The sequence below is a fragment of the Ambystoma mexicanum genome, chromosome 4q, assembly GCF_040938575.1.
Source record: "Ambystoma mexicanum isolate Mex_15411 chromosome 4q, UKY_AmexF1_1, whole genome shotgun sequence".
Classification (NCBI taxonomy): Eukaryota; Metazoa; Chordata; class Amphibia; order Caudata; family Ambystomatidae; genus Ambystoma; species Ambystoma mexicanum.
In genome coordinates, this window is record NC_090928.1 from 325107060 (window position 1) to 325133608 (window position 26549).

At 48.0% G+C, this 26549-nt stretch overlaps 1 protein-coding gene across 5 annotated transcripts in view; it reads left to right on the forward strand.

The window, feature by feature from the left end:
• Positions 1 to 26549, forward strand: part of BIRC6 (baculoviral IAP repeat containing 6) — a 3097233-nt gene that overhangs the window by 2285951 nt on the left and 784733 nt on the right. For all 5 annotated transcript variants that reach the window (XR_011268132.1, XM_069607902.1, XM_069607904.1 and 2 more), the window contains 2 exons: positions 213 to 469; positions 17412 to 17520. Coding sequence is in view for 4 of the 5 variants with exons in the window: in XM_069607902.1 (XP_069464003.1) it covers positions 213 to 469; positions 17412 to 17520 (366 nt within the window). In the remaining variant the exon portion in view is untranslated. The remainder of the gene's footprint in view (positions 1 to 212; positions 470 to 17411; positions 17521 to 26549) is intronic.

The window sequence follows — 26549 nt, forward strand, 5'->3', positions numbered from 1 at the left end:
AAACAATATTTCTGGAATGGAATTTTTCAGACTAGATAGCACATCAAGTAATGGTTAATACATCCGCCAGTTGAGCTGGGCTTCTTATGCTTAGAATCTGCAGTTTCACAGTTTGGATTTTGCTGAATGTTGGACATTTCTAATAACATAGAATTCTCGCCTTATGTTTTAAAGTATTACACTTGTGTAGCTATTTTTCTTATGTCTTTCAGCATTGGGTGGCTAAGATTACTTCATCACTGCCTCACTCACATTAGTGAGTTGGAATCGATGATGGCTAGTGCTGCTGCTCCCACCGCTAATCTTCTGCAGACTTGTGCTGCCTTGCTGATGTCACCCTACTGTGGAATGCATTCGCCAAACATTGAGGCGGTTCTTGTCAAAATAGGTCTGCAATCCACCAAGATAGGCCTTAAACTGATAGATATCCTTCTTCGCAACTGTGCAGCATCAGGCGTTGATCCCACAGGTGAGCTGGACTGTTTTCCTGTGACATTGTCTTGTGTTATTAACTTTAATGCACTATATAATTGACAGGAGACGCTGACTGGTAATTCTTCCTTGTTTCGTGAAGTCATAAATTCACAACATGCTGATTTTTGGGTATGTGACTTTCATTCACAGATATTTTGCAATTTACAACAAGAGATGTTCAGCACTTTCTAGCCATAGCTGGGAACTTTCCATTTACTTTTTCATATATAATCAGAAATATGGAGAAAAGGGAGCACCAACCCAGAAGCTGCGTTTGGCATACTGGTCTGACAATAAATGATGTCTTTGTATGGAAAGTTTGCAAATACCGGCAATATTTTCTGTATTAGTCTTGAACTTCCCATCTCATGAAACTTTACAATATGCCGAACGACTCATTTAGGGTAAGATTTATAAACTGCTTGTAAATCGAATACACTTTCAAAATTAGTAAGAGGAACCGTTGGGTGATAAAAAGATAATAGTTTTGATCAGGACTTTGAAACTGAATTGGTGACCTTGGTCAAACTCCTAATTAATGCCATTGCCATTTATTCGCTTGAATATGCAGGAAAGAGGCAAGGTTGTCTGAAACATTAAACTAATCCATCCAAGGTTGGTACAATACTTTTTGGCTAATATTGGACTAATATTAAAGCCTACACCCATTTAATATCTTTCTAGTGGACCAAAATGTAAAGCATTGCAGCCTACTTTAAAGAAGATTATATGAGAAAATGACAACTACTCAGTGTATGTTATAATGAAATGTCATGAGCTAGAACCCAAGGCCAACTGCTGTTCTCCCAATATTCTGATGAGCATTAATGAACATAAACACATTACAAAATGACAAGGCACACATACTGTGGTCCCGACTGCTCCATGCACTGGTCACCCTCTGATCTCAAGCTCAGGTTGCTGCATGCCCAATTGCCCTTGCACTGCCTCTGGGCCCCCCACCACTTAATGGTCTGTATCTGCAACCCTACAGTCCCTTCGCTCTGCACTTATGAGCCACCGGCTGGCTGCACTTGTGAGTTGACTGCACTTCCCCTCCCCGCTGCACTTCTCCCCTTCCCTGCACCTGCGCGATCTGAATGACACAAAGCCTATTAAGATTGTTGTTTTGTCATCCTTTTGTTCCCCCCTCCTTGTCTTGCCGCGCCTATAAACACTTGTGTAAATGTGCGTTATAAATGCCATATCATTTCTTCATCATTGAATCTTCCAAACGGAATCTCTTCCTAAATGTGGGAGAGGCGTTAATATTTTAGTGCAAATAAATTCATTTTTTATATCATGTTTCTGACTAGTTTTCTAAAGTATAGTAGTAATGGAAAAGGGGACTCACCAACTCCCCCCATCCTGTGTATGCAGCAACAGTTACAACTTTCTCAACAGTGCTGTACATAAACCATTTACACCCATTTATGATCACCCAACCGAAGATGGTACTACTTTATCGATCATGCAAGTATGAAAGGCTGAGTTGGCCTCGCCGGGATTTGAACCTGCTATCTGCAGATTACAGACAAACTTCAGCAGAGAGTGTTCAACCCACTGGGCTATCATATCAGCAGAATGCTCCTTCACTGCTAGATAGTCAGTTGTGCATCTTGGTAGGTGAAGAGGCTTCGCTCCCGTTTGTTCTAGTGAGAAGAGCATCACAAATGTACCAAAGTTTTTTTTGTTGTCTATGTTACAAGCACCTATCTCGCCACACCTGGGTGACTTTTTGATCAAGCATAGTAGCACTGTTTAGAGCTAGATTGGTTTTCAGAATAAATAATTCAGTAGAACCATTTACTTTATTGACCTTCGTTTTGTGTCCTAATCTGTATGGGATACTGGATTCTGTTTTATTAGTGTGGCTCCAGTAGTATGAACAAAAAAAATGCTAACTTAGTGGTCGTTTGTTTCAGTATTTCAGGTTCTCCAGCATAGGGAATTGCATGGATTCATGTGCTCAGGAATGTTCCCAGAGGTCAGGCTGGTGTAGGATTGAGTCTTTTGATTACCGTAACCAAAAGCAGGTCCACCCTTAAAGAGTACGTACAAGCTTTGTCCGTAAAGCAAGTTTATTGTACAAACGGCCGGTAGGGGTTAGATGACGTCAAGAGTCTGAACTAACCTGTCTCCCCGAACCACGCAAAGAACACACATTTTATACAATTTGCAACAGTTAAAACACTCCCCAACGGTTTTGTCACAGAGACAACCCCCCCCACACATGATTGGTTAAACCTATACCATGTAACCATATTCCCTTTAGTTCCCACACTCCTTATTGGCTACATTCATTTAAGCACCATCCTCTAACTTATAATTGCATGTTTCATATTTACACTACACCCCTCTCTGGGGCCTTTCCAAATTTGGCCATAGCCTCATCTCCTAGTTATACAGTTTACGCAACTTGCAATCCATTTCAATTATCACAGGTTCAATCTGGTTAGAAACCTTTACCCCTTCTTGTGACGCACACAGCTATTCTGTGAAAATGCTATTGATGTGAAGAGGAGCAAACAAATTTCTTTTTGAGCTATTGTTGCTGCTTTTATCGCCCAAAAGTGTTGGTGTCCACATTTCATTCTAAACTATGCGATTTACCATTACAGCCCACATGGTTTCATCCCACACTTTGACAGCTCTATTGAAAATCCATGATCTATTGGTTCTCGTTTCCCCGCAATCAACCTGCATCCGGTTTAATTGTCCGGCCCTAAAATCCAGCCCTAGCAGGTGGCCGAAATCCAGTGGTTCAATAAGACTCCTATATACTTAGACATTTCATCTCCCCTTCACAGTGCACACAGGCGATAAAAAAGGCTGCCCGAAACAGACCATCTGATATTCATTGCAGATGTGGCTGTATTTCCCCAACCTTGTAAAACTAGCTTCTCAGTTAGAGTTCAATTGCCCAACCCAGGTTTTCAGCCAGCACAATTCCTAACTTATCAGAGAACTCTGCGGCAAAACAGATCTGTATATTCATGCTGCCCAAAACTGATTTCCCTAGCGACACCCATGTATGTGTACCTATACATGTATGTTCAGGACTACCGCATCCTCCCCCACTGATTTTCCCATTGCAAATCTCATTCCTTGCATGCACGCACAGAGCTCCTCGCTGCCTGGATGTTAAGCGATATGTGGCCCAACACTCCTTTATTGCGTTTGTTGTATCAGCAGTTTTGACATTTATCATGCTGCGCACATGCAATTCGAAAATATATCAACTAAAACACAAACACTAAAAACGCATGTCTCATTTTCATTAGCTACTCTGGATTCATGATAAATTGCCATATTATGTCAACATCGCTGTCACCCCAGCCACCAATATGGTGCGCGCAATTAAAACTTCTCTTTACCCGTGGGACCCTTATCAACTACCCCAATAATGGGAATTCTTGGTAAAAAAAAAAGGGATGTGTAATACACCGTAAATGTGGAAGATTTTCGTTCAAACCAATATTGTCATTCTACAAACAAAAAGTATTACCAACCATAACTTATGGAAGTGAAGCTATGACATACGTACAGGAGGCAACCTGGACAAGATTAGTGGGCATCTTTTGGAGCAAGATCCTGAAATTGGCATCCTCTTATCCAATGGTCAGAATACGCCACGAAATTGCAACACAATCAATAATCTCCATTGTCGAATGGAAACAAATGGACATGCTTCGCAAACTGTTATCGGAAGGAAAAATACCGGCAATATAAATCCTGCGTGAACACCCGAATGCATTGAACAATTCAATATTAAAGTCATGTAAAGGAAATATTTTACAGCTCATGATAATCGAGGACATATCACTTGAAAAGCTTATAAAAAAGACTACAGCACGCAAAGAAAAAAATGAACGATTGGATGAGGACATGTAACACCAAAACACAATACGTAAGGAATATACAATGTCCTACTGATATAAGGGCAATAACTGAGATGTCAGAGTATCTAACAATGTTTCCTGATCCAACAATCCGGGATATATACATGAAGATAAGACTAAACATCCTTCCAACTAGAGAAGATCTAGTGTCAACACGGCAAAGAGATGAGCTGGAGGGAAACTGTTGTTTTTGCGGGGAACAATTACCAGAAACAATTTACCATCTCCTCATGGTATGCCCAGAACTAACAAGCAAGAGGCTAGCCTTTGGATCTCACTTTAATATCTCAGCAAATCAAATGGACACGGAAATGCGATAGAAATGCATAATGAATGGACAAGAAAAGAAACTTATTTACACCATAGTTACATTTTTACAGACCATTTTGGAACTGGACAATTAACCGCTGAGCATAGTGAGGTAACATCTGCTATGCAACAAGTCCAAGTGGCAATTGAAATGTGTAAATAATATCAACACATGAAAAGTTTAAATTAAACTAACATTTTAAATAAAAAAATAAATAAAAAAAAGATTAGCTTTAGCCTGAAAACTGCTAGTCTCCTCTATAACCAATCCCTGTCCTTTGGATCATACTACCCCCATCCAATGACAGTGGTCTCCCTAAACTCCACATCTGATGGCCATCTTCAGATTTTTACTGCACATTTCAGTGTCGGGAGTCCTCTCACCTTGCTCTTAGAGTATTGTGATATTCTTTGAGTTTTTGGGATAACTTTGATTGTTTTATCCAATTCTTTTAATTGTAGATCATTGTGTTTGACCTCTGGCAGAGGCGACCCGTTGTCAGCGAAGATCTACTTCCATCATCGAATCTTCGCTACAAGTTTCGGTAATGCCCAGGCTTGGGCCTACTTCATGCCTCGACAATGTCCGAGGCAAGCAAGAGAAGTCTCTTTGGGGCCTGCAAGAAATGTGCCCTGAAAAACGTCTACTTTGAAGATCGGCACCAAGTGCCTGTATTGTCTGCATCCAGACCACGATGAGGATGGATGTCAGATCTGCTGCAGATTCCCGGCGAAGACGAAGCAAGACCACTATTACAGGCTGGTGGTGTGGCTCAAGGAGGGGGAAGGTCTCTGACTTGGCCTCCGGGCGCAGTCATTCTTCGTCTAGGACCGGCCGGTCCCATGAGCGTGCTTCTACTGAGAAAGATGTTGTAGTCCTTTGAGGATGCCCCTTCCCAGGGGATCCAAAAAGAAGGCTAAACACCACGCTGCCGATCCCTCAAAGGTCGCTGCGGCTGTAGGGCCTAGTTCGGGAAGGAACCGTTACCTCTCTCCATCTCAGTAGACGGTGAGCCTACCAGTGGTGGGGTGCCTTTCGTGAGTAAGTCCCTGACCCCTTCAAAGCAGAGTTTCTTCCAAGGACAAGTTGACGAAGGAAAGTCATGTGGGGGAGGTCCATTGAAGGCCCAGTTGACGACACCTTCAACCAAGACCATGACTTTGTTGACTTCTTTCAGGACGCAAACCTCGTCGACTGGCACCTCATCTGTGTCCACCTCGTCTGCCTCATCCGTGTCCACCTCACGACGACCATCATTACTTCATAGACGAGACACCCGGTGACAACCATGGTTTCTATGATCACGGCGATGCCAAGAGGCCATGCCTCTGTGGCTGCCTGCTGCTGTGGCTGTTGCGCCGCTCAGGTTGCAGGTTCCCTTTGTCGCCTCATTCTCAAAGGATTTGGGTAGGTTGAGGGAACTGCTGCCTTCAACAGATTTTCTTCCCAGGCTGGTGAAGATGTCCCTGATGGTGTTGATGGGGTCTTCAAGGAAATCCTCCCCCTCCGCCCCCCCCACATTTATGCTAGTTCTGATGACTAGCAATTGCCCGAGGACTTCTACTTGGATAACAGTGGCCTCGGTCCCATGTCTCAGGAGGGGTCTCCATGTGGGGAGCCAGATCAACCATCTGCCCCTCTGTTTCAGCCCAGATCTGTTGCCAGCTGCTCCGGTGCCCAGAGACGTGTCACTGGACATTCTCACCCCCCTCCACAACTTGGTGTCGGAAATACAGCAAAAGAGCATGCTGCTCCTATGCCTGCCCTGGTCCGGTCCACAGCCCTCCTAGGCCAGCAGCCAAGACATCCAAGCCAAGGCATCAACCTAGCCCTTCAAGGCCAAAGCGTCAGCCGACGCTGCCACAGAGGCCTTTGACCCTGGCAGTGGAGAAACCGCCTTATTCCGAAAACTTTACTGGCCCTGACACTACGGCTACTCATACAGACGAGTATTATGACTATGTCCCGGCTCATGGGGAGCTTCTGGGTGCCGATGAGCCCGCCAGGGCTTCGCCTCTGGGCCAGGTTGGCTCTTTCCATGATCTCAGGGGAGTCTGCACTCTTCAGTTTGATGCCGGAGGAGGAGGGGGGGCGGACAAATGGGTGCTGAACCACCTTCTTCAGGAGCACACCTTGGAATTCCAACACTGGTATCCTTCGATTCCTCCCCTGGCGCGACAAGAACTACACATGGCTCAACTGCTGTAGGAGGTTCAAGCCATGTTAAGGAAAGGGACGATACAACCTGTCGCCCAGCGCCTCGGGGGCTCCAGAGTGTATTCAGATACTTTCTGGTATGGAAGAAGTCAGGAGGGTGGAGGCCGATCCTGGACTTCAAACGTCTCAACAAGTACTTGAAGTTCCGGTTGGTCACGTTGCAGCACGTGCTCTGCCAACTGGAGGAAGGAGACTTACTGGCGACGCTGGATCTGGAAGACGCTTACTTTCATGTTCCCATTCATCGAAAGCATCGGAGGTTCTGCAATTCGTGTTCTAGGGACAGCACCATCAGTTCAAGGCCCTGCCCTTCGGCCTGAAATCGGCCCAAGGGTGTTCACTAAGTTCTTGGCTCTGTGGCAGCGCATCTTCATCTCAAGGCATCCACGCCTACCCTTACCTGGACGATTTACTCATCTGCTCTCGCTCTCACTCCCTGGTAAACCGTCACACAGCAGAGACCATTCGTCTGCTCGGATTCTCCATCAATTATCTAAGGATGTAGCGCAAAGGGGGCTTCAGAGGAGTTTAGAGTACTCAAATATTTTAAAGAGCATGGCCTAGAATATTCTAAAATCCAAGGTTTTTATAGTATTCAACAAGTGACAGTGGGTCTGAGAGGCATTTTATGTTTCTATTTATTACAACTTTGGAGGCAAACGCCTGGATAAGTGCCTCCAGGTACTTGTGTCTAAGATGAACACTGCCATCCTCTATGGTGCAGAGATTGTAGGGGCTGAGGGGGAAGCGGGGGGGGTAGCACAATGCAGATGTTTGGATACATTGTTGAATTCTGGTCTACGAAGAATTACAGGCCTCCCCATTAGAGCCCCAGGGGATGCATTAAGAAACGAGTTAGGGATTGTCAGTATATATTTATAATTGTTCTTTTATAATGCGCTTAATACCGGGGACCAGTTTCTAAGCGCGAGCCTGGGATTCACACCTGTGTTGCTATGCGTTGTCTTACTTCCAAGACAAACGTGTTGCCCCCGAGCTATCCTCCCGGCATTGCAAGCCCAGCTGAGGTTTTTAGAATTTTACCTGAATGTTCAATTGGTTACGACAGCGATTCTATAACCCCAGGCCAATCCAAGCGGGATTATGCACCGACTATCACCAAAATAAAGACTGCTGAATGCCGAACAAACCACTTATTGGCCAAGCTAAATGTGCTGCCACTTAGAGCAAGGGCACCATGGCTTGGCCTGGATGCGGTATGCCCACTGGGGTGTGGTGAAGACCTAGTGCATTTTCTGCTGGACTGTAGATTTTTAAATAACTTGAGGCAGTGGATAACGCCACATCTAATTAAGAACCTTCTGCTAACACTTCGGGGCAGTATGTTTTTTGCTATGCACTGTGACTATGTGAAGTTCTTATAAGGCATAGTTAATTTTATTAAGGCGGCCTTGGATGCACGCAATAGATTTAGGTCACCGGCATGACCAAACTTTTTAGTAATATTTTTCTCTAGTTTTAATGAATAGCATTTTTGGATGCAAGTTCGAATTTCTTTTTTATTATTGTAATTGTTTATGATCATGTGTTTTAATGCATTTTGTATCTGAACAGAAATTACTACTACTACTACCATCAATTATCTGAAGTCCTCTGTGGACCCATTGCAGAACCCTCTTTTCCTGGGTGCCCGTCTTAACACGGTTGCTTGCCGGGCAACCCTCTTGGAGGACATGGCGACGGCCATCAAAGGAAAGGTGCAGCGCCAGTCTGCGCAATCCACAACAGTGCAAGCCATAAAGTCGCTGTTGGGCATGATGTCCTCCTGCATCCAACTAGTCCCTTTTTGCAGGCTGCAGATGAAGCCTCTCCAGCAATTTATGGACGCACGGTTGCTGCAGGTCTCTGACACTTGGCCAGACAAGATCGTCCTCAACCACAAGTTCTGGTGAGTGCACCCACATCTCAGTTAAGGAGCTCCTTTGCAAGTCCCACAGTACCAGGCGACTGTCACCACGGATGCCTCCCTAGAGGGCTGGGCGGCCCACACCAGATAATTGCACGTCAGAGGCATCTGGCTCACAGAGGAAATGGACCTTCAAATCAGCGTTTTGGAACTCTGGGTGGTCTTGCTGCGAGGGAAGGTGGTCAGAATCCTCACAGACCCCACCATCATCACACTCAGCCAATATCATTGCAAAATGATATTCATCCCTCCGGCGTGACCGTGACAGATCTGGTATCTGGACCTGCTTCATCTGTCAAGGGCTCCGTCCATCCGACTGCCTCCGCTTCCTGATCTTCTTTCCGGACGAGCCGTGTCGCTGAGCCTCACGGCGTGGCTCCTGCAGCTCTAGAGTTTGCGCCTTATTCCCTACTGTTGGAATGTAAGAAGATCCTAGCCAGAACGTCCTCTTATGTTGGCGTGCTGCAGCCATAAATGGAGAGGCTTCACACTGTGATGCAGGGTGCAGAAGATTACGCCTCTGCGTGTCACGCTCTGCAGCTCCTTCCCTATCTGTTTTCCCTGGTCAAAGCTGTCCTGGCTTGCGCCTCATTCATGGTGCACCTGGCTGCCATATCCTGTTACACCACAATACCTGGTAAGCCATCCCTGTTGTCGCACAGGCTCGTCAAGGAGTTCCTTAAAAGCCTCTCCAGGACTTTTCCACCAGTGAAGGCTTCTGCTCTAGCATGGGAGCTCAGTGTGGTCTTGAAGAAGCTCATGGGGCCCCCATTTGAACCAATGCATCAGGCCCCACTGAAGTTTGTTGTGGAAGACTGCTTTCCTCATGGCGATCACGTCAGCCAGGGGAGGTCGGGGAGATCCAGACCCGTTTGCAAGTAGCCATACTTGTCCTTCCATGCTGTGAGGGTGCTGCAAATCCACCCCACCATTATGTCAAAGGTTCCTTCAGAATTCCACTGCAACAAGCCTTTGGTTCTGCCCGTCTTCTTCCCGAACCCTTCCACGCCGGCGGAAAGAATGTTGCATTCGCTGGACATTACTAAGTTTTATGTGGCACGCACTTGGGAATTTTGGAAGACCTCTCAACTCTTTGTGAATTTTGGACCTGTAAATCAATGGAAGGCCCTGTCTCAAGTTTCCATTTCCAGTCGGCTCTCCAGCTGCATCATGCACTGTCATCGTCTGGCCAACAGACCTCTTCCAGGCCGGCCGAGAGCCCACTCAACCAGAGCCATTGCAGCAACAACAGCGTATCCCTCTTGTCTTCTCCTGCTCGACATCTGCAGGGCTGCTACTTGGAGGTCCACCCACACCTTCACGAAATTCTACTGTCAACAGGGATTCCTGGGAGGAATACTGGGTCAGCCAAGCAGTTCTACTCAACCTGTTTAACGTGAGTCTGTTCCAGGGGTAAGTGTATTAGTACTGTTGAGCCTTGCCACCTCCCGTTGTGTATATGTACTGCTAGTTAATCGTACTTTTGAGCATGTGAATCCATGCCAGACCGCAGGCTGGAGAAGGAACATGTTATTTAACTGCAACTACTGTTCTCCAGCATGGCTCTGGCATGGATTCACATGCGAACCCTCCTGCCTTCCCCTCTGTGGCTCTTCTTGGTTCAAACTGACACTTCACGTGCTATACCAAATCTGAAGATGGCCACCAGGGGTGGAGCCTAGGGAGACAACTGTCATTGTGTGGAAGCAGTATCACCCAGAGGATAGTTATTGTTTTAGAGGAGAAATGCAATGCGATTTCCCAGCCTGACAGGGAATATATACCAATTGACCAAAATCTACATTGATGCACTTGATGACTACAAATAACAGTCAGCATTTTTAGGGCTATGGGTTAGACCGGTTGTTCTTTGCTTTTCTTCTTTTTAGAACATACAATATAGATTGCAGTTGTTGCACAAGTATGAATGAGATTGGTTTGAATGGGTATGAAATGGTCTGAAGATTAATGTTTTTGAAATTTAAGATCACGGGTTGGTGCGGTGCTTTTTATAACTGTTTTTTAATGATTGTTAATGAATTGACTGCAATGTTTTTTGTAGACACATTTCTATGATATTGGTGTGATTATTAAAACAAGAAAATAAAATCAATTAATTTGTTTTCTGCCTACACTAAAATCTTTTTTACCAATGGGTCCCTATTGGAAGGGATTGGTTGTTTTTCTTTATAATGTAATTTACACAAATGCTAAGAGGGTCGTTACGTGTCCTCCCGACAACTGGACCTTTTGTATGATTTTCAGAATTTAAACATAAATATTCCAGACCTACCCCTAAATGTCTAATTAATCGCCACAATTCAATGTAAAACAAAGGCAAGAGGCAAATGTATCGTTATAGGTAAGTAGCATTTGGAATATGGTGACAATGCTTAAAACCACTTCCACACTGTATAAAGGTGGCTACTGCAGTAATACAGAGAACATTATTCCCATGCCCAGCCTTCCTCTTATGGTATAAATTCACAACGTACTCCTATGTACCATCTCCTTTCGCCCATACTGATGGGATATATGCCCCATGGGGACGAGACCGGAGCTTTTTTTGCACTGCAATAAACGTTCCCTTTAATGTTTTGCACGCTGTATGCGCCCACCCACATGCCAGTCCTTTATACCACTCGACAGGGTCGGGCGCCTTGCACCTGCTGCAGTGAACCATTAACTGCTACTAGTTTTATTTTGTTGCTTTGCTTTTTTTCTTTGGGCTGCACGCCAGCCTACCTCACTGTCATACCCCTGTGTATGTCAGTGATAATCTGGTTTTGCTCCTGCGCCTGTTTCAGCATGAGGATCCTTCCTCGGATGCCCATAGCCTCTGCCTGATGTGTTTGGGCCCCGCCCTCCCACGCCCCCCCCCCCCCCCCCCCCCCCCCCCCAACCCCAACCAGTTGGATTCCTGTTCGCCCTGCGCTTGGTTCCTGGGCATTGCAACGCCGTTTGAGTAGCTGGCAGCACCTCTTCCGTGACTCTACTCCCCACCAAGTCAGGACTTTGTTGGGGCACGACATGCCAGATCTTCGCGCCCCATGCAGGTAAGTCCTGTTCTGGATCAGGCACCCCTCCCAGGGGATTCATTCCTACAGAATGTTTTAGGCAGGAGGGGGACCCGGCTCTGTGGGGATGTCTACGCTGCTTCCGACCTCCGGGTCGAGGGCTGTCCAGGGCCTACTACCAGGTAACTGCTTGAGGGGGCAAGAGTGAACAGTGGTGTTGCGGCTGAGGGTATGGTTGTACCTTTCAGACGGCTCTCTGAGCTTCTGTCACCGGGTACGATACAGAGGGACAGCTAAGATCTTTGCCTCCTGGCTACACACAGGTGGGAAAGCAATAAGCCAGATGCTCAGCCCTAAATTGGTGGAGAGCCCAGGCCATGCTTTGTAATGCAAAATGCCAGAATCCAAGAATATGATGCCCTGGGGGCGGAAAGAATCTGGGGCAAGGAACGTTCTTCTTTGACTCCAAGGCCAGCCCAAAAACAGAGGGGGGGGGGGGATTGGTCTGCCACGTTTTCTTACCCAAGTGAGCAGGCCGCTTACCCAGCAAACCCCGCTGCATCTCCATCCTTGTAGGTCTATTAGCCACAGCTGTTGGGTTCCTTCAGCACTGGTTAATCAAATGTCTGCTCCCCTCTTGGTAACCCACACATGGATCACCTTAACCTCATCTGCAACGCTAGCCCAAGAGGACCGGTTTTCCGACAAATGCCAGACTCCTATGCAGTCAGGGACTGTGGCAGACGATTTAAAGGGGCTGATAAAGGAGCTGATACCGCAACCCGTAGTGCCTTCAGCTCATGCCCTACTGGTAATGGGACTGCAGCAGCTGTCTCTTCTGGATACAAAGGCCCCGACTCTGCCACATCTAAGCCCGATCTTGCTCCTGCAGCACCACCACAACCTCAGCTGGCCAAGCCACAGGAGTTTCCACCTACTGTTCCACCTGCTGCGATGGCCACGGAGAGGGCCCCCTGACATGGTACCCCAAGACACACAGGACACTGGGTCCGATACGGATGGGGATATCCTTGCTCTGTTAAGGCTTTCCACTATAGAATTCTGTGTTTATCAGACTTCATGGGTGTATCCCAACTGGAAGAGCCACAACCTGGGGCAGGTGTACTATTGGAGATATTGGCCCACCATTTCTCAAATAAATTGTGGGTACCAATTCAAAAGGATTTACTAACTGAATCCTTGGAGCTATGGGAAAAGCCTCATTCCCTGCAGCCAACAAATACAAAGTTGGAGGCCAGATACTGGCCACTTCATCAGAGACGCTATGCCTGGCCTCCCTATCGTAGCTCCACTTGCCATTGATGGCATCAGTGCCCTTGCTCACAAAGCCTTCGGGATCAGGTACCACAGCGTCTACCGCCTTCATGGGCAAAGAGGGCAAACTTCTGAAGTCATACAGGACGAAGACCTACTCGAACGCCACACTGCGTTTGAGACAAGCCAATGCCAAAGCCCTGCTAGCAACAGGAGATCAAGAGCTGTGGAGGGACTTGGCAGATTGTCTTCCTTACCTGCCTGCAGATAGGCAGCAGACCTTCAAGTCAGGGCTGGCAAAGACTAAAATAGTAGCTTGGGATCTGCTGGAATCCTCCCATCATATTGAGACAGTCGTGGAATGGCGATGGATGCAGACATGTAGAGGGTCGCCTGGATGCGCACCTCCAAATGTACGTTGGAGTTACAAGATTGCATCCTCTACCTTTCGTTTAACGGCCAGGACCTTTTTCACTCCTCCACATACAAGGAGTTAAATAAGCGCAAGACCGCCACTGAGACTGCCATTTCACTGACAGTCCTTACCAAGGCAAGCTAGCAGCTATTTAATCAGGTCTCCTTCGCCAGGGATGCTAGAAGTCCTTTTGAGGGTTTTTTGGATACCAACACTGGAAGGCAAAAAGCCAGGATCGCTCTATGGCTGCCTCCACTGATGCCAAAAAGCAAGGACTGTTCACGCTAGTTGGCTGTAGACTGTCGTTACATCTGAGCAACTGGTTTGCCATTTCTCAGCCCCTAGGTACTTTCAGTAGTCTTCAGCAGTTCAGCCTCAGTCCTCCTTCTCTTCCCCCTGTGTGTCCACCTATGATTCAAATGGATTTGACTCCATTAATGCAGGGGTTTTCCAAGGTACACGACATGCAGGCCTTAGAACCTGTTCAACCCAATGAGAGAGGTCTAGTGTTCTCTTTGAAAATCTTCTTGATCCCCAAGAAGAACAAATCTAGCATGGAGGTAATCCTGGACATCTCCACCTTCAACCTCCATCTCCACATTGAGAGGTTCAAGATGATTACTCCAGCTCAGATGCTTGACTCAGTTCAGATGAATGACTGGTATTGTGACATGGACCTAAAGGACGCCTATCTATATGTATAGATATGGGAATTGACTAGAAGTTGAAGTTCCTCAGGTTTTCGATTGCCAGGCACCAGTATCGGGCCCTGGACTCAACGCAGCCCCAACAGTATTCACAAAGCTGACAAGCCCTGTGGCCCGCTCACTCCGTGTCGATCCATGTATATCCCTACCTGGACTGGCTTGTTTGGACTTTGTCCAGCCAGGATGTTTTAGACCAACATCCTAAGTACTCTCTTCAATCTGGGGTTTTCAGTGAACTATTGCAAGTTATTGCTCACCCCTTCACAAAGGCTAACATTCCTGGGGTTCATGTGGAACTTGGCAATATTGTCTGTTCGATCCAGCGCATCTTGGATATTCACCTGCCAGTAATAAGGGTTTGGTCCAGGAAAATGCATATGGCATGGTGGTACTAGAGGTTATTGGGCCTCATGTCAGTGTGCGTCCTGTGTTCTGCATGCCCGGTAGAAGATGAGGTTCCTGGCGCTGCGCCTCAGCTGCTCATGGGCGCAGGCTACAAACCATCACAACATGTTCCTGTCCCAGCCTCCCTGGATCAGGATGTACAGTGGTGGGCAGACACCGCAATCTCTTGCAGGGGGTTCCCTTCAAGGAACCGCCGACTGATATTGTCATCACCACAGACTCATCCCTCTGCGACTAGGGAGCCCCTTTGAGAGGTCTCAAAAGTCCAAGCAGAAAAGAGCGCAACATATAAATGCCTTGGAACAACAGGCCATTTTTTATGTGCTGCAGGCATTTCTTCCGAAACATCTGCAAGAAAGTTGGTCCGTGTATAAACTCACAGCTCAAAGGCGAAGTTCTATATAAACAAGCAAAGGGGCACAAGTTCCCTCTGTCGACTGGCCATCTGTCTGACAATGGGCCCGATCTCCCAACATTCTTCTTGGGGCAGTCATCTGTCTAAAGTTCTGAACAAACAAGGAAGCTGATCTCCTCCGCAGACTGCAATATTCCAACCATGAGTGGGAGGTCAACCTGTCGACGCTACACCCTATATTCAAAGAGTGGGGTTTTCCTGAGACCAATCTGTTCACAACACTCAAAAACAGGGTCTCTGGTACGCCTCTTAAAGAGGCGTGGGCACACGGTCTCTGGGAGACAAGCTAAGCATCCCCTGGATGGGGAGTTCCTCTGTGCCTTCCCCCAGTTCTGCTGATCTCCAGGATATTTGCCAAGTTGAAAGATTCGGCGGACTACTTAATCCTATTAATAGTGCCACAATGGCCAGCCACTTTTGGTACTCCAGACTGGTGAGGCTAACCAGAATAGGTCCAATCCCTTTTCTACAATGGCACAAAACCAGTCAACATAATCCCAATACCAGAGTAAGTGGGTTAGGATTTGTCATTGGGCTTTGGAAAAGAGCGTCTACCCCCACTGACCCGCGGCTTGGACGACTTTCTATCCTTTGATTTGCACCTGGCATCTTTGACCAGCTCAGTGGACTCCTGCTGCACTTACCCATTGATGCTTACCTGAACATTGGCGGGTCTACCTTCTCCATGATAAATCCAGTGCTCCGTAGGCATATGGAGGGCATTCTTTGGTTGCAGCCACCCATTAAAAGGCCTCACCCTGTGTGAGATCTGAAAGTTGTTTTGTCTGTGCTTACTTGCAAGCCTTTTGAGCAATTGGATACCACAGATCTGAAGTTCCTCTCCTGGAAGGTGGCCCTATGTGTTGCCCTCGCCTCTGTCAGTAAAGTGTGCGAGATACAGGCCCTCTCTGCATCAGAATCTTGTATAGTATTCACAAAGACGAGGTCATGCTGCCTTCCTGCCCAAAGTGGTTTCCTCCTTCTATATTAATGAGGTTTTCCTACCTATGTTTCCGAACTCTGTCATTTGCTAACTCTATCCTGCACTCTTTAGATGCCTGCTGGGCGCTCACATTTTACCTACAGAGGACTAGGCAGTTCTGGAGATCTGATGCCCTGTTTGTCACCTTTTTTGGGGGACAGCCCAGGCACTCAATCCTCTAAGGCCACAATTGCTTGGTGGTTTATATCTGCCATTAACCATTGTCATTCTTCACAGAAACTGACTCCCCCTGCGGGTATGCATGCACACTCAGTGAGAGCTAAGGCCACTGTGGTGGCTTCCCTGAGGCACGTCCAATGGGATGTCATTAGCAGGGTCACCACATGTTCCATGCTGTCAGCCTTTTGCAAGCAGTATTGTCTGGATGCACAACTCCAGGGCTGATGCCAGGTTTGGTCAGGCAGACTTGCAAAACCTTTTTCACTCCTGCTTGGACAGCCGCCACGCGTGAATTTTCATGCTACAAAATCTCCCATCAGTATGGAGGAAAGGGGACGGGACGTAGGAGTAAGGAACATTGACTCATTGTTGTGACTTCTGTACTCCTAGTCCATAGTCCCCTTTTCTCCATGTGATGTGACCCTCCGTCCATCCCCTGCAAAATCTGTTGTGCTTGTTTGTAGAAGCCAATGAGTGGGAAAAGGACTGGCGAGTGAGGCGTCTGAGCAGAGTCAAGGTCGGCGGGCATGCCCTTCACGTCCTGCATGCAGTAAATTTAAGGGAAAGATTGTATTGCGGTGCAAAAAAGGCTCTGGTCCTCCTCCCATGGCACAGACATCCCATCAGTATGGAGGAAAGTACACTATGTTAAAGGAGTACTGTACACACAAGGGTGAGTAACTGTTCATTTTTAATGGCTTGTGTTTGCTCTATTTCAGCAAAATAGTGTGTCGTTTATTCTTAGAATCGCACCACTGTATAAGGGTGGTACAATTGCTATCCTCCTTTCCAGTTAATTATTGGACTTTGCTTTCTAAGTTTAATTGAATTTCTGCGTCATGTTAATTACAGAAGTCTAAAGGATTAAGTATCATAGTTACTGTACGTAAGGATTTTTTTTCATTCAAAGCAATATATTTTCTGAACTTTATACAGGCATCATGGGAATGTTTACATCTAGCTCCCTCTACCATTCATGATCGCTTTAAAAACATTTAACAGAGGCTTCAGTCATATAAGAGTGCTCAGAATGTGGTATTGTCTTCTTAAATAAGAATGAATGTAAAGCCTTTGTGAAATTGGTATATCATTGAGCAAATGTGTGCACTTTATTCTATTGTCTGACAAACTATGTGCCTGCTTGCTTTACTGATGACTGCTTTCTTATGTATTTCCATGTTCAAGATTTGAATAGTCCATTGCTTTTTGGAAGACTAAATGGCCTGTCTTCTGACTCCACAATAGACCTTCTTTATCAGCTTGGAACGACTCAAGACCCTGGCACAAAAGACAGGTACAAGAATAGTCTAGATTAGCAATCTTCGGAATTTGTAGTAACACTTAAGTGGATCAATAATGAATATAAAAGAATGTCTTTCTGAAAAAATGGTGGTCCTCATTGAATTTCTGAATTTACTCAAAAGTCCTTAAAAATAAAAGCAAAGGCTATGAACACTGGCTTATATGCACTTTGATTCTGTGCATCCTTTGGTTGTGCATGTTCTGCTCGTAATTCTCAGATTTTGATTTTGTTTCCTGCTGTCTGAAATGGCCCCGTATTGGAAAGCCTAATTTGCATAATTGCAGCCTGTGTTTCACTTTTGCAAACCTATGTTTGATATAAATCTTTTCCTTCCCTTTAAGACTGTTTCTTTTTGCAGATTTCCCATCTAATCCTGTGGGACCACCAGCATATCTACATACGGTTTGTGTGGTCCTGCACTGATTTTTGGAAGTTAGCTCTTAAACAATCTCAATCTCTTAATTTTTGTCTTGCAGTACTGTCTGCGCTGTACTCTCCCTCTGTGTAGAGTGTTAATCTTCAGTGTATTATTACACTTCAAAGTACAACACAGACCAGCTGGTGGAGTGGCACCTCTTAACTATTTTTGTGTCTAATGCCTTGCTCCCATATATTTCTTTCTGTGAGGTAGCCATTTTACCGCTGTGATGGCTAATCCTTGCGTTTCAATACCTGCCTTTGTTCTATTGTTAGCCACCTTCCTCTTGACCAGGATCAGGAAGGGCTGTATATGGTAATTCATTATTGCAGACTTATTGCCAAACACCTGGGCAATGTTCAGTAGGAGTAAACTGGCTGGATTTAGGTAGGCAGGCTGTCTGGTCCCAACATGCATTCCAGTCAGAATGATGTCATGCTTTCTGTGGGAGCTGGTTTACCCGGAAGGAACAACAGGATCCTATTTGAAAGGTGCAGGTACAGCTGTTGATGAGCTGAGCTCAACCCCAGACGAGGGTTTAACACATTAGGAGGTGACCTGGAGTCATTCGGCAGGTGACCACAGCAGACAAACCTCTGGAGAGTCTGATGAAGGACACAAGAGAATTGCTGCTGGACGGGGCAGACCTGTACATGGTGATTCGCTCACCTGGACTAGTGGGCTTAACTAGTCTGAATTCTTGCTCTGCTGTCATCCTCTGGAGCTCTGAAGAACCGGTGTAAATGTATCCGTTTGGCATCCTCTGGGTTAGTGTCATGATGCCTACCTCCAAGGAGCCAGGCCGGGCCCAGCAACCCCAGAGGCAGACATCATTTTCCACAGGGAAGTCTCAGCGGGCCCAAGTCGGGGCCCTTTGGACTCAGTCCTGGCACCTTAGGCGCCAGGCTCATAGCGGACCCCAGTCCTGGCGCCTTAGGCGCCAGGCTCATAGAAGAGGCTATGTGTTTAAGTGCTTGGGTGCACACTTACCTGATGCAGACCTTGCTGCTTCATCCAGGCCCTCTTGAGGCCTGAATGGGACTACTTTACCTGTAGGACTACTTCACCACCCGGGTGTGGTCGGGGAAGGATACATACCTGATTGGTGGAAGGATACATACCAGGAACTTCTTCCAAGGCTATTTAAACCCCACCCGAACAGCCACACGTGCTTCGCGTTGTTCTGCACCTAGCAGCTGGACGCTCACCGTGTCAGCTCCTGCATCCTGACTTCAGCCACGCCTGCCAGCACCCTGGAACACCTGCAAGGGGAGAAAGGAAGAGAATAGGAGAAGAAAAGCCCTTACCTGCTAAATCTGCACCCCGGAGTCATTTCTCCAACGGCCTTGAAAAGGAAGACATCATTTTAAAGGCATTTTGTTTCGATCGCTGCAACACTGCATTTTACTCACCTTTGCAAGGCGCTTCCATCTTCAGCAGCGATCTTCCGGATTCAGCTACGCCCCGGCGCCTAGAGGAAAAAAGACAAGAACAAAGGTGAGAGGGAGAAAAGGAATAAGGAAAGCTCAGTTTCCTTTTAAGTCTTACCTGTTGGATTATTCCCACTGCATTTCGGGTCCTGCCGCTTCCTGGCATCTCCGGACCCCAGCCCCTATGGGGAAAAAAGACAAAGACATTGAATGAGCGAATGCAAAGACATTACCTGAGCGCTCATCCAGAACTGTTTCACTTCGGGTCGGCGCCAGGGGAAAAAGACATAAGCATTAGCGCTTGCTGCAATTAGACAACGAACATTATTATTAAGCTTGAACTTTTGAACAGAACTTTTACAGCGCCTTACCTGAACAGTCAAGCTTACCTGAACTCCCATCAATCCTCAATCCAGTGAAGTAACTGGGTTTCAACGCGCCCCTGCATCAGAGCAGGATGGAGAGCTCATCCTTCCAAACCCTAAGGTGAGGCTTCACGGGGAATCGTGGAGGAGGTATCGCGGAGGGTTGGAAGGGAGTGGGAGGCTTGAGCATTGTTCCACAGTTGGTAATACTCCCTTTTTACGCACAGGAGGGTATCCAACGAGCCAGGGAAGCCAGAATAGAGGGGCCCTTCCTGTCCATCTTCAGAGTTCTGCGCCTTCGACGCCGCGCCTCCGTGGGAACCAGGTGAGCGTTACAGTTAGGGAGTCTTCCATTGCTCACCAAAGCTTTAGTATGCTCTCCCAAATGCAGCTCCCTTTAGGTTAGGTTGGCTCCTTCCTTCAGTTAAGTCAAAAGCTATGAAAGCTTTTGATGTTACTGCTGAAAAAGTGACGATTATTGAACTTCTCCAGCATGGGTTTCTGTCATGGATTCACATGCTCATGAATATTCACTTTCAGGCCGGGAATCCTTGGTAAAAGAAAAATGTTTCACTTACTTTAATGAACTGTCTTTCTCCTATAAACCAATCACTAAGCTCTGGGTCATACTGCCCCCAGCCAATGACTGCCCTCTTCCTAAGCCCCGCCTCTGACAGCCATCTTCAGATTTTTACCGCACGTTCAAGTGTTGGGAGTCCTTGTGTTTCGCTCTTCGAGCTTTCTGCATTTTGCGCTTTTTCGGTAGGAAAATAATTTTTCATTCAATCGAATCCCCTGTGTGCTCAATAGTTTATCCATCCGATTAACTGGGATCCGTTTTTCGGCATCTTTCATCGCCCCTCAAGGGCAGAAATCGTCAAGTGTTTTTCATCTTAGAAGTTTCCAGAAGTCCATCAGGCCTACACCGCGCCAGATCATATCGGAGGAGAAGGACAGAGCTTCCCTCTTAAAGCTCTGCTCCAGCTGCGGCTTGCGGAATGTTTTCACAGACAAGCATTCCCAGTGCCTGTACTGTCTACACCCGACGCACAAGGAAGAAGATTGTGAAATGGGCCGTGGCTTCTCCAAGCGCACGATGAAGGATCGGCACGTCCGACTGGCGACTCGGCTCAAGGCCTCTACCCATGTGGTCCACAGGGGCATGCCTCATCTGGATCCAGCCAGCCAGAGCAAGCTTCTAAGTCCTTTGAGGGCGCTCCACCCACAGGGGCCCAATACAAGGCCAAGCACTGCAAGTCAGCTTCCGCCGGTGTTGCCACGCAAGCGGGTCCCACGACGGCCAGGGCGTGTTCATTGTCTCCATCAGCCTCAATCTCTAGCTATTGCCCCAGCGCTTCGTCGAAGAGAAAGTCAGCTACCCCGGGGAAGCTTCAAAAGAAACCGGAGAAGGCCAAGCTGGACATGGCGTCCGTCTTGCCAGGTGATCCAGGCCAAGACGGCCTCTTTGAATGGATTGTGTCCTCCAACGTATATCCACATCTTTAACATGTAATGTCCACAGCTGTGCTACTTTGGAAATTTTTCGGCAGAGGGCTTCCTGCGTCGGGTCGATGTCCCTCGAAAACCTCAGTCGAGGGAGACGTCACCGAATGTTATAAACAGGACGCACAGCGCCCGTAGCCTCAGTTCTGTTTTTTCCGCAAACGTGTTTGCTTCGAGAACTTCGACGCACCTCGTGTATTCCTCATGAATATGTCTTCTTCTTCGACCCCTTCGACTCTGCGGTCTGGCTTTAAAACTTGCCGGGACTGTAAGTCTCAGATGTTGATTACGTACCGCACCGCATTTGTTTGTGGTGACTAGGCGAGAGTCATGACACCGACAACTGTTTGAAATGCCAGTCGCTGACTGCTAAGGCCTTGCGGGAGTCTAAGGGGAAGTTACAGGTAGGTAGGGTTCTGCAAAGGGGATGTCAACCGACGATTCGAGGGGCGACTCTCCTCGTCGGAAGGCATCCCGGGGATCCCGGTCCCAGAGTGGTTCCCGCCATTCGTCGTCCTCGTCTCGGCATTCCGGGAAGCGCCGTCACTGGTCGCCTTCCCCGTCCTCCTCAGAGGATGGCGCTGCAAGGAAAGTGGCTTGTCCCACTAAGTCCTCGACTCCGGAGTAATGGGCAGCTTTCAGGGAGCAGATGCTGGCGATTTTTTTCAATCCCAGGGCACAGTTCAGTCTGCGCCTTCAGAAGAAGCCGGCAGGGAACGGTTTTGATCCGAGGCTTGTGCTCCTTCGTGGGCCAGATCCTCGGCGTGATTCTCATCGGGAACCTTCACGGTCCCGTTCTGACAAGGTTCAGGTTGATCACCAGAGACGTGCTGCATCCAGGTCTCGGTCTTTGTCCCCGGCGAAAATGCAGAAATCTGCTAAAGGCTCGAGGTCGGCGTCGACTGTGTCAGTCGGATACAGATGTCGGGGCTTTGCCTTCATACCAGCCCTCGGCGCTGTTGTCGAAACGGTGGGAGCCTTCGGGGACTTTTGGCCGGAATTTGCTGATGAAGGTCCCCGGTACTGTGGATCCTCCAAGGAAGGCTACATCCAAGTCTGCGAGTCATGTTAAGGATTCCAGAGCCACTTCTGTCTCTAGGCAGGAGTTCTTTCTTCCTCTGGATAATATCTGAGGATGAGGAGAGGTCAGATTTGGAATTTGACCCTGTTGAGCACGATGTGGCTCCTGTCTTTTCCGGGGACAGTCAGTTGGAAGAGTTACGTCAATCACTTCAGGATGCCAATGGCTTGGACACTTCTCCTGAGGTGGAGTTTGGCAGGCCTGAGCCTGGGGCTCATGCAGAGTCCTCCTATAAGAGACTGATGGCTAAGGTTACTGAATATCTTGGTTGGTCTAGTCCTCCGGAGGCATTTTCTCAGGATGACTTAACTGATATTTTGTATCAAGGTCCGTCCTCTGACCCAGTTATCTTTTCATTTGACATTGCAGAAAAGGGTGGCCGCTGCTTGGCAGACACCGGAATGTCTTCCGGTGGTTAACAAGTCCCAGTTTGAGGAGCCGATTTGGGATCTGAATTTGGTCTTGAAATTCCTGATGGGTGCTCCATTTGAACCTTTGCACTCTTGTCGTTTGAGACTGTTGTCTTTCAAGACGGTTTTCTTGGTTGTGGTTACATCTGCTCACAGAGTGAGTGAATTGCAGGCACTTTCGAACTAAGCCACCCTTTACTGTGTTCCACAAGGATAGGGTTGTACTGAGAGTACATCCTTCCTTTCTACCTAAGGTAGTGTCTGAATTTCATTTAAGCCAGAAAGTGGTACTTCCTGCTTTCTATCCTCCTCCTCATCCTGGTAAGGAAGAGCGACTCCATAGGTTGGACCTTAGGAGAGCTCTGAGCTTTTATATTTCTAGGATGTCCAGGCTCAGAGTGGACCATCAACTCTTTGTGGGGTATGCTGGACACCGATTGGTGGGCAAGGACCCTCCTGAAGGGTTGTGAGCTCACTCCACTAGGGGCGTGGCTACCTCCACAGCCCTGTAGCGGGGAGTTCCTATTAGGAATATTTGTGACGCAGCGACATGGGATTCTATCCACACCTTTGTCAAACATTACTCTCTGGATACGCTCCATGGTCAAGATATGGCCTTTGGTAAAGCAGTTCTTTATTCTGCCATCTGATTGGGTATTCTAAATTCTTCTCCCCCCTCCATTTTCTGGTACTGCTTTGGGAGTCTGTCAAAGATGTGGAATATGTTGGAGGACACAATCCATTCGAAGAACAAGTTACTTACCAACTGATAACGTTCTTTGGACTGGATGTTCCTCCAACGTATTCCACATCGCCCTCCCTGTCTGCCCCTCTGGAGAATTTCCTATGCTATTGCAGCTTGCGTTCCGTCAAGGCTATGTGCAGTCAAGCAGGCATTGTGTACGAGCATTTCGTATGGCGGAAAAACATACACTGAGGCTACGGGCACCGTGCGTCCTATTTATAACATCCGGTGACGTCACCCTCGACAGGGGCCTTGGAGGGACATCGACCCGATGCAGGATGCCCTCTGCCGAAAAATGTTCCAAGTAGCACAGCTGTGGACATTACATGTCAAAGATGTGGAATACGTTAAAGATGTGGAATACGTTGGAGGAACATCCAGTCGAAAGAACATTACCAGTAAGTAAGTAACTTGTTCTTCTAACGAGTTGGTTGCTGCCGCCCTCTCTAAATTGAAAGGGGCCGACTCGTCCAGCGTACCCCAGTGCCGGCCATGGTGGTGCTCCCTCCTGGGCGGGAGGCTCGAGAGAAGAGGATGCCAGACCTCAGCCCAAAGCCGACCCCTCAAGACCCAAAGAATTGGGGGGCGTGGAATAGCTACGGCTATTTCTTCGTCCAATGAGGAAGACATTGTTTCCATCGACACCAGCCCAGAGGAGATGGGTGACGAGAACATCAAGGAGTCGCACACCGGAGGCAGAAACGATTACTAGGTAGGGGGTGATGATACAGGCGCGGGGCCCAGCGACCTGGTCCCCCAGGTACCCTCCAGAGATCTGTCGCAGGATATTTTCTCGACGCTCCACACACTGGTGTTTGAGGTTCAGAAGAGGATACCGACGGCACCACAAGCAACTCAACCAGTGACAACCCCGTTGACACCTGTGCCACCACCATCGAAGAAAAGGAGGCGGCACCCTATGCCTCTGCTCCAACCGTCACTGCCCCCCAGGGACAGACACGGCTATGAACGACGACTGCTGATGGTGGACTCTGTCCGCCACCAAGGCCTTCTCCGCCGGACGAAGTAGGATCCTTCCACTCCATGATTGCCTGTGCGTCAGAACCTTTTCAGCTCACCCCGGAAGAGAAGATAAAGGAAGGCTTCCTGTACCAACACCGCAAGGCGAAAAGGAAGACCTTTTTGTCAGTACCGCTCCTGGACGTCTGGGATGAGACGCTGGCACTTCTGAAGAACCCTTTCTCGGCCCCGGCGTGGAGGGACTGGTTAGAGAAGAAATATTGAGTGCCGGAGTCAGTGCCCAAATGTCTGCGGTCGCAACCCACGCCAGACTCTGTGCTCTCGGCCGCGGCAAGGAAGAAGTCGTCCAACCAGTCGTCAACCTCTGTTCCCTCGGACAGCGAGGGGAAGAAATTGGACGCCATGGGACGGAAAGTCACTTACTAAGCGGTGACGACGGTCAAGGTGGCCAATGTCTTGGCGATCCTGGCCCGGTGCGACCAGGAGCTATGGTACATGATGGATCAGATCCTGGATTTCCTTCCCGAGTACATGCAGGTAGAGGAGGCAATTGAGATCCTTCAGGAAGGCGAGGTGGCATCGGCCCATGCCATCACCGTGGCCCTGGACATTGCGGACACAGTGTTCCGCCAGATGGGTAACAGGGTTTGCCTCCATCATCGTGGCTAACTGAAGGCCACCAACTTCAGACAAGAGGTCTAGACGAGGGTCCTGGACATGCCGTTCGGAGACTATCTTTTCGGCAAGGCAGTCGACGAATCTCTTCAAGCCATCAAAGCCGACACACAGACGGTCCGTGACCTGGCATGCCGCAACAGCATCGTCCGTCCTTTCGTCCCTCAAGAGGGAAGTCGGGGAGGTCTTTGAACAAAGAGTTTTGGCGGTGTATCGACCTCTTACCACCAACCCTCCCGTTCCACGACCCAGGAAGCCTTCAGGGGTCGTTCCAAGGCTTTTGGAGGTGGCCGCCGTCGTCTTCAAGGCTCCCAAGGCGGCGCGCCGTCCTCCAAGCAGGACTGAACTGGCCAGGACGTCGGGACCCCACCCCTGCACCCCAGTGGGAGGCCGGCTGGCGAACTTCATCAACTTGTGAGAAAACTTCTCCACCGATCGATGGGTGCTGGACGCTCTTGCCCATGGACACACTTTGGAGTTTCATCGAAAGTGTCTGCTAATACCACCGGTGGCCCTGGCAGGAACACATCCCTCAGCTGCTGCTGGAGGTTCGGGCCATGTTAACAAAAGGGGCGATTGAGCTGGTTCCCTAGAAGACCGGGGGCTGGAGGCCCATTCTCAATCTAGGACTCAACAAGTTCATCAAGTCCCAGAAATTCAGGATGGTCACGTTGCAGCACGTGCTCGGCCAACTGGACAAGCAATAATTTCTGTCATCATTGCATCTGGAGGACGCGTAGTTTCACGTAAAACATTGCAAGTTCCTGCACTTCGTCGTACAAGGGAAGCACTGACAGTTCAAGGCTCTCCCCTTCGGATTGAAGTCTGCACCAAGAGTCTTTACGAAGTGCCTGACTGACATAGAGAGGGTTTGATGGAGGTTCAACCCTCCACTGCCGAATTGGCATGCCTCCGCCAGCGGCAGTTTCTCCTGCTCCTCCAGCTATTCCTGCAGGCGCTGCTCTGAGAAACCTCTCCTTAGACATTCTCTCCAGGTTAAAATTCCTGGTGTCTGAGCTTCAACACATGCTTCCTGATCCGTCCACGCCTCAGCCGTCAACAACAAATCGAGGCCTAAGTGCTCCAACTGCTCCTTTTCTACCTACCAGAGACCTCCGCCCACCTGTTGGGTATGTTTTTCTAAAGCCCAACTGGTGTTAGACTTCATAAGACTTAACTTTTGGTATTAGTAACCCAACTCTTAACATATGCCTGTACTACATAAGTCGGTAGAGTGGCTGAGCAGCCCGTCTTATCTTAGGAGGGAGAATTGTGAGCTGTAAATCAGTACAAAGAAACCAGTTCATACAGGGACCCAAGAAAACACTTAACTCAGTTATTTGTAATATATATATATGTATTTATAGATACACAAGGCACACAAGCAAATCTGATATGTAGCCGCTAACAAG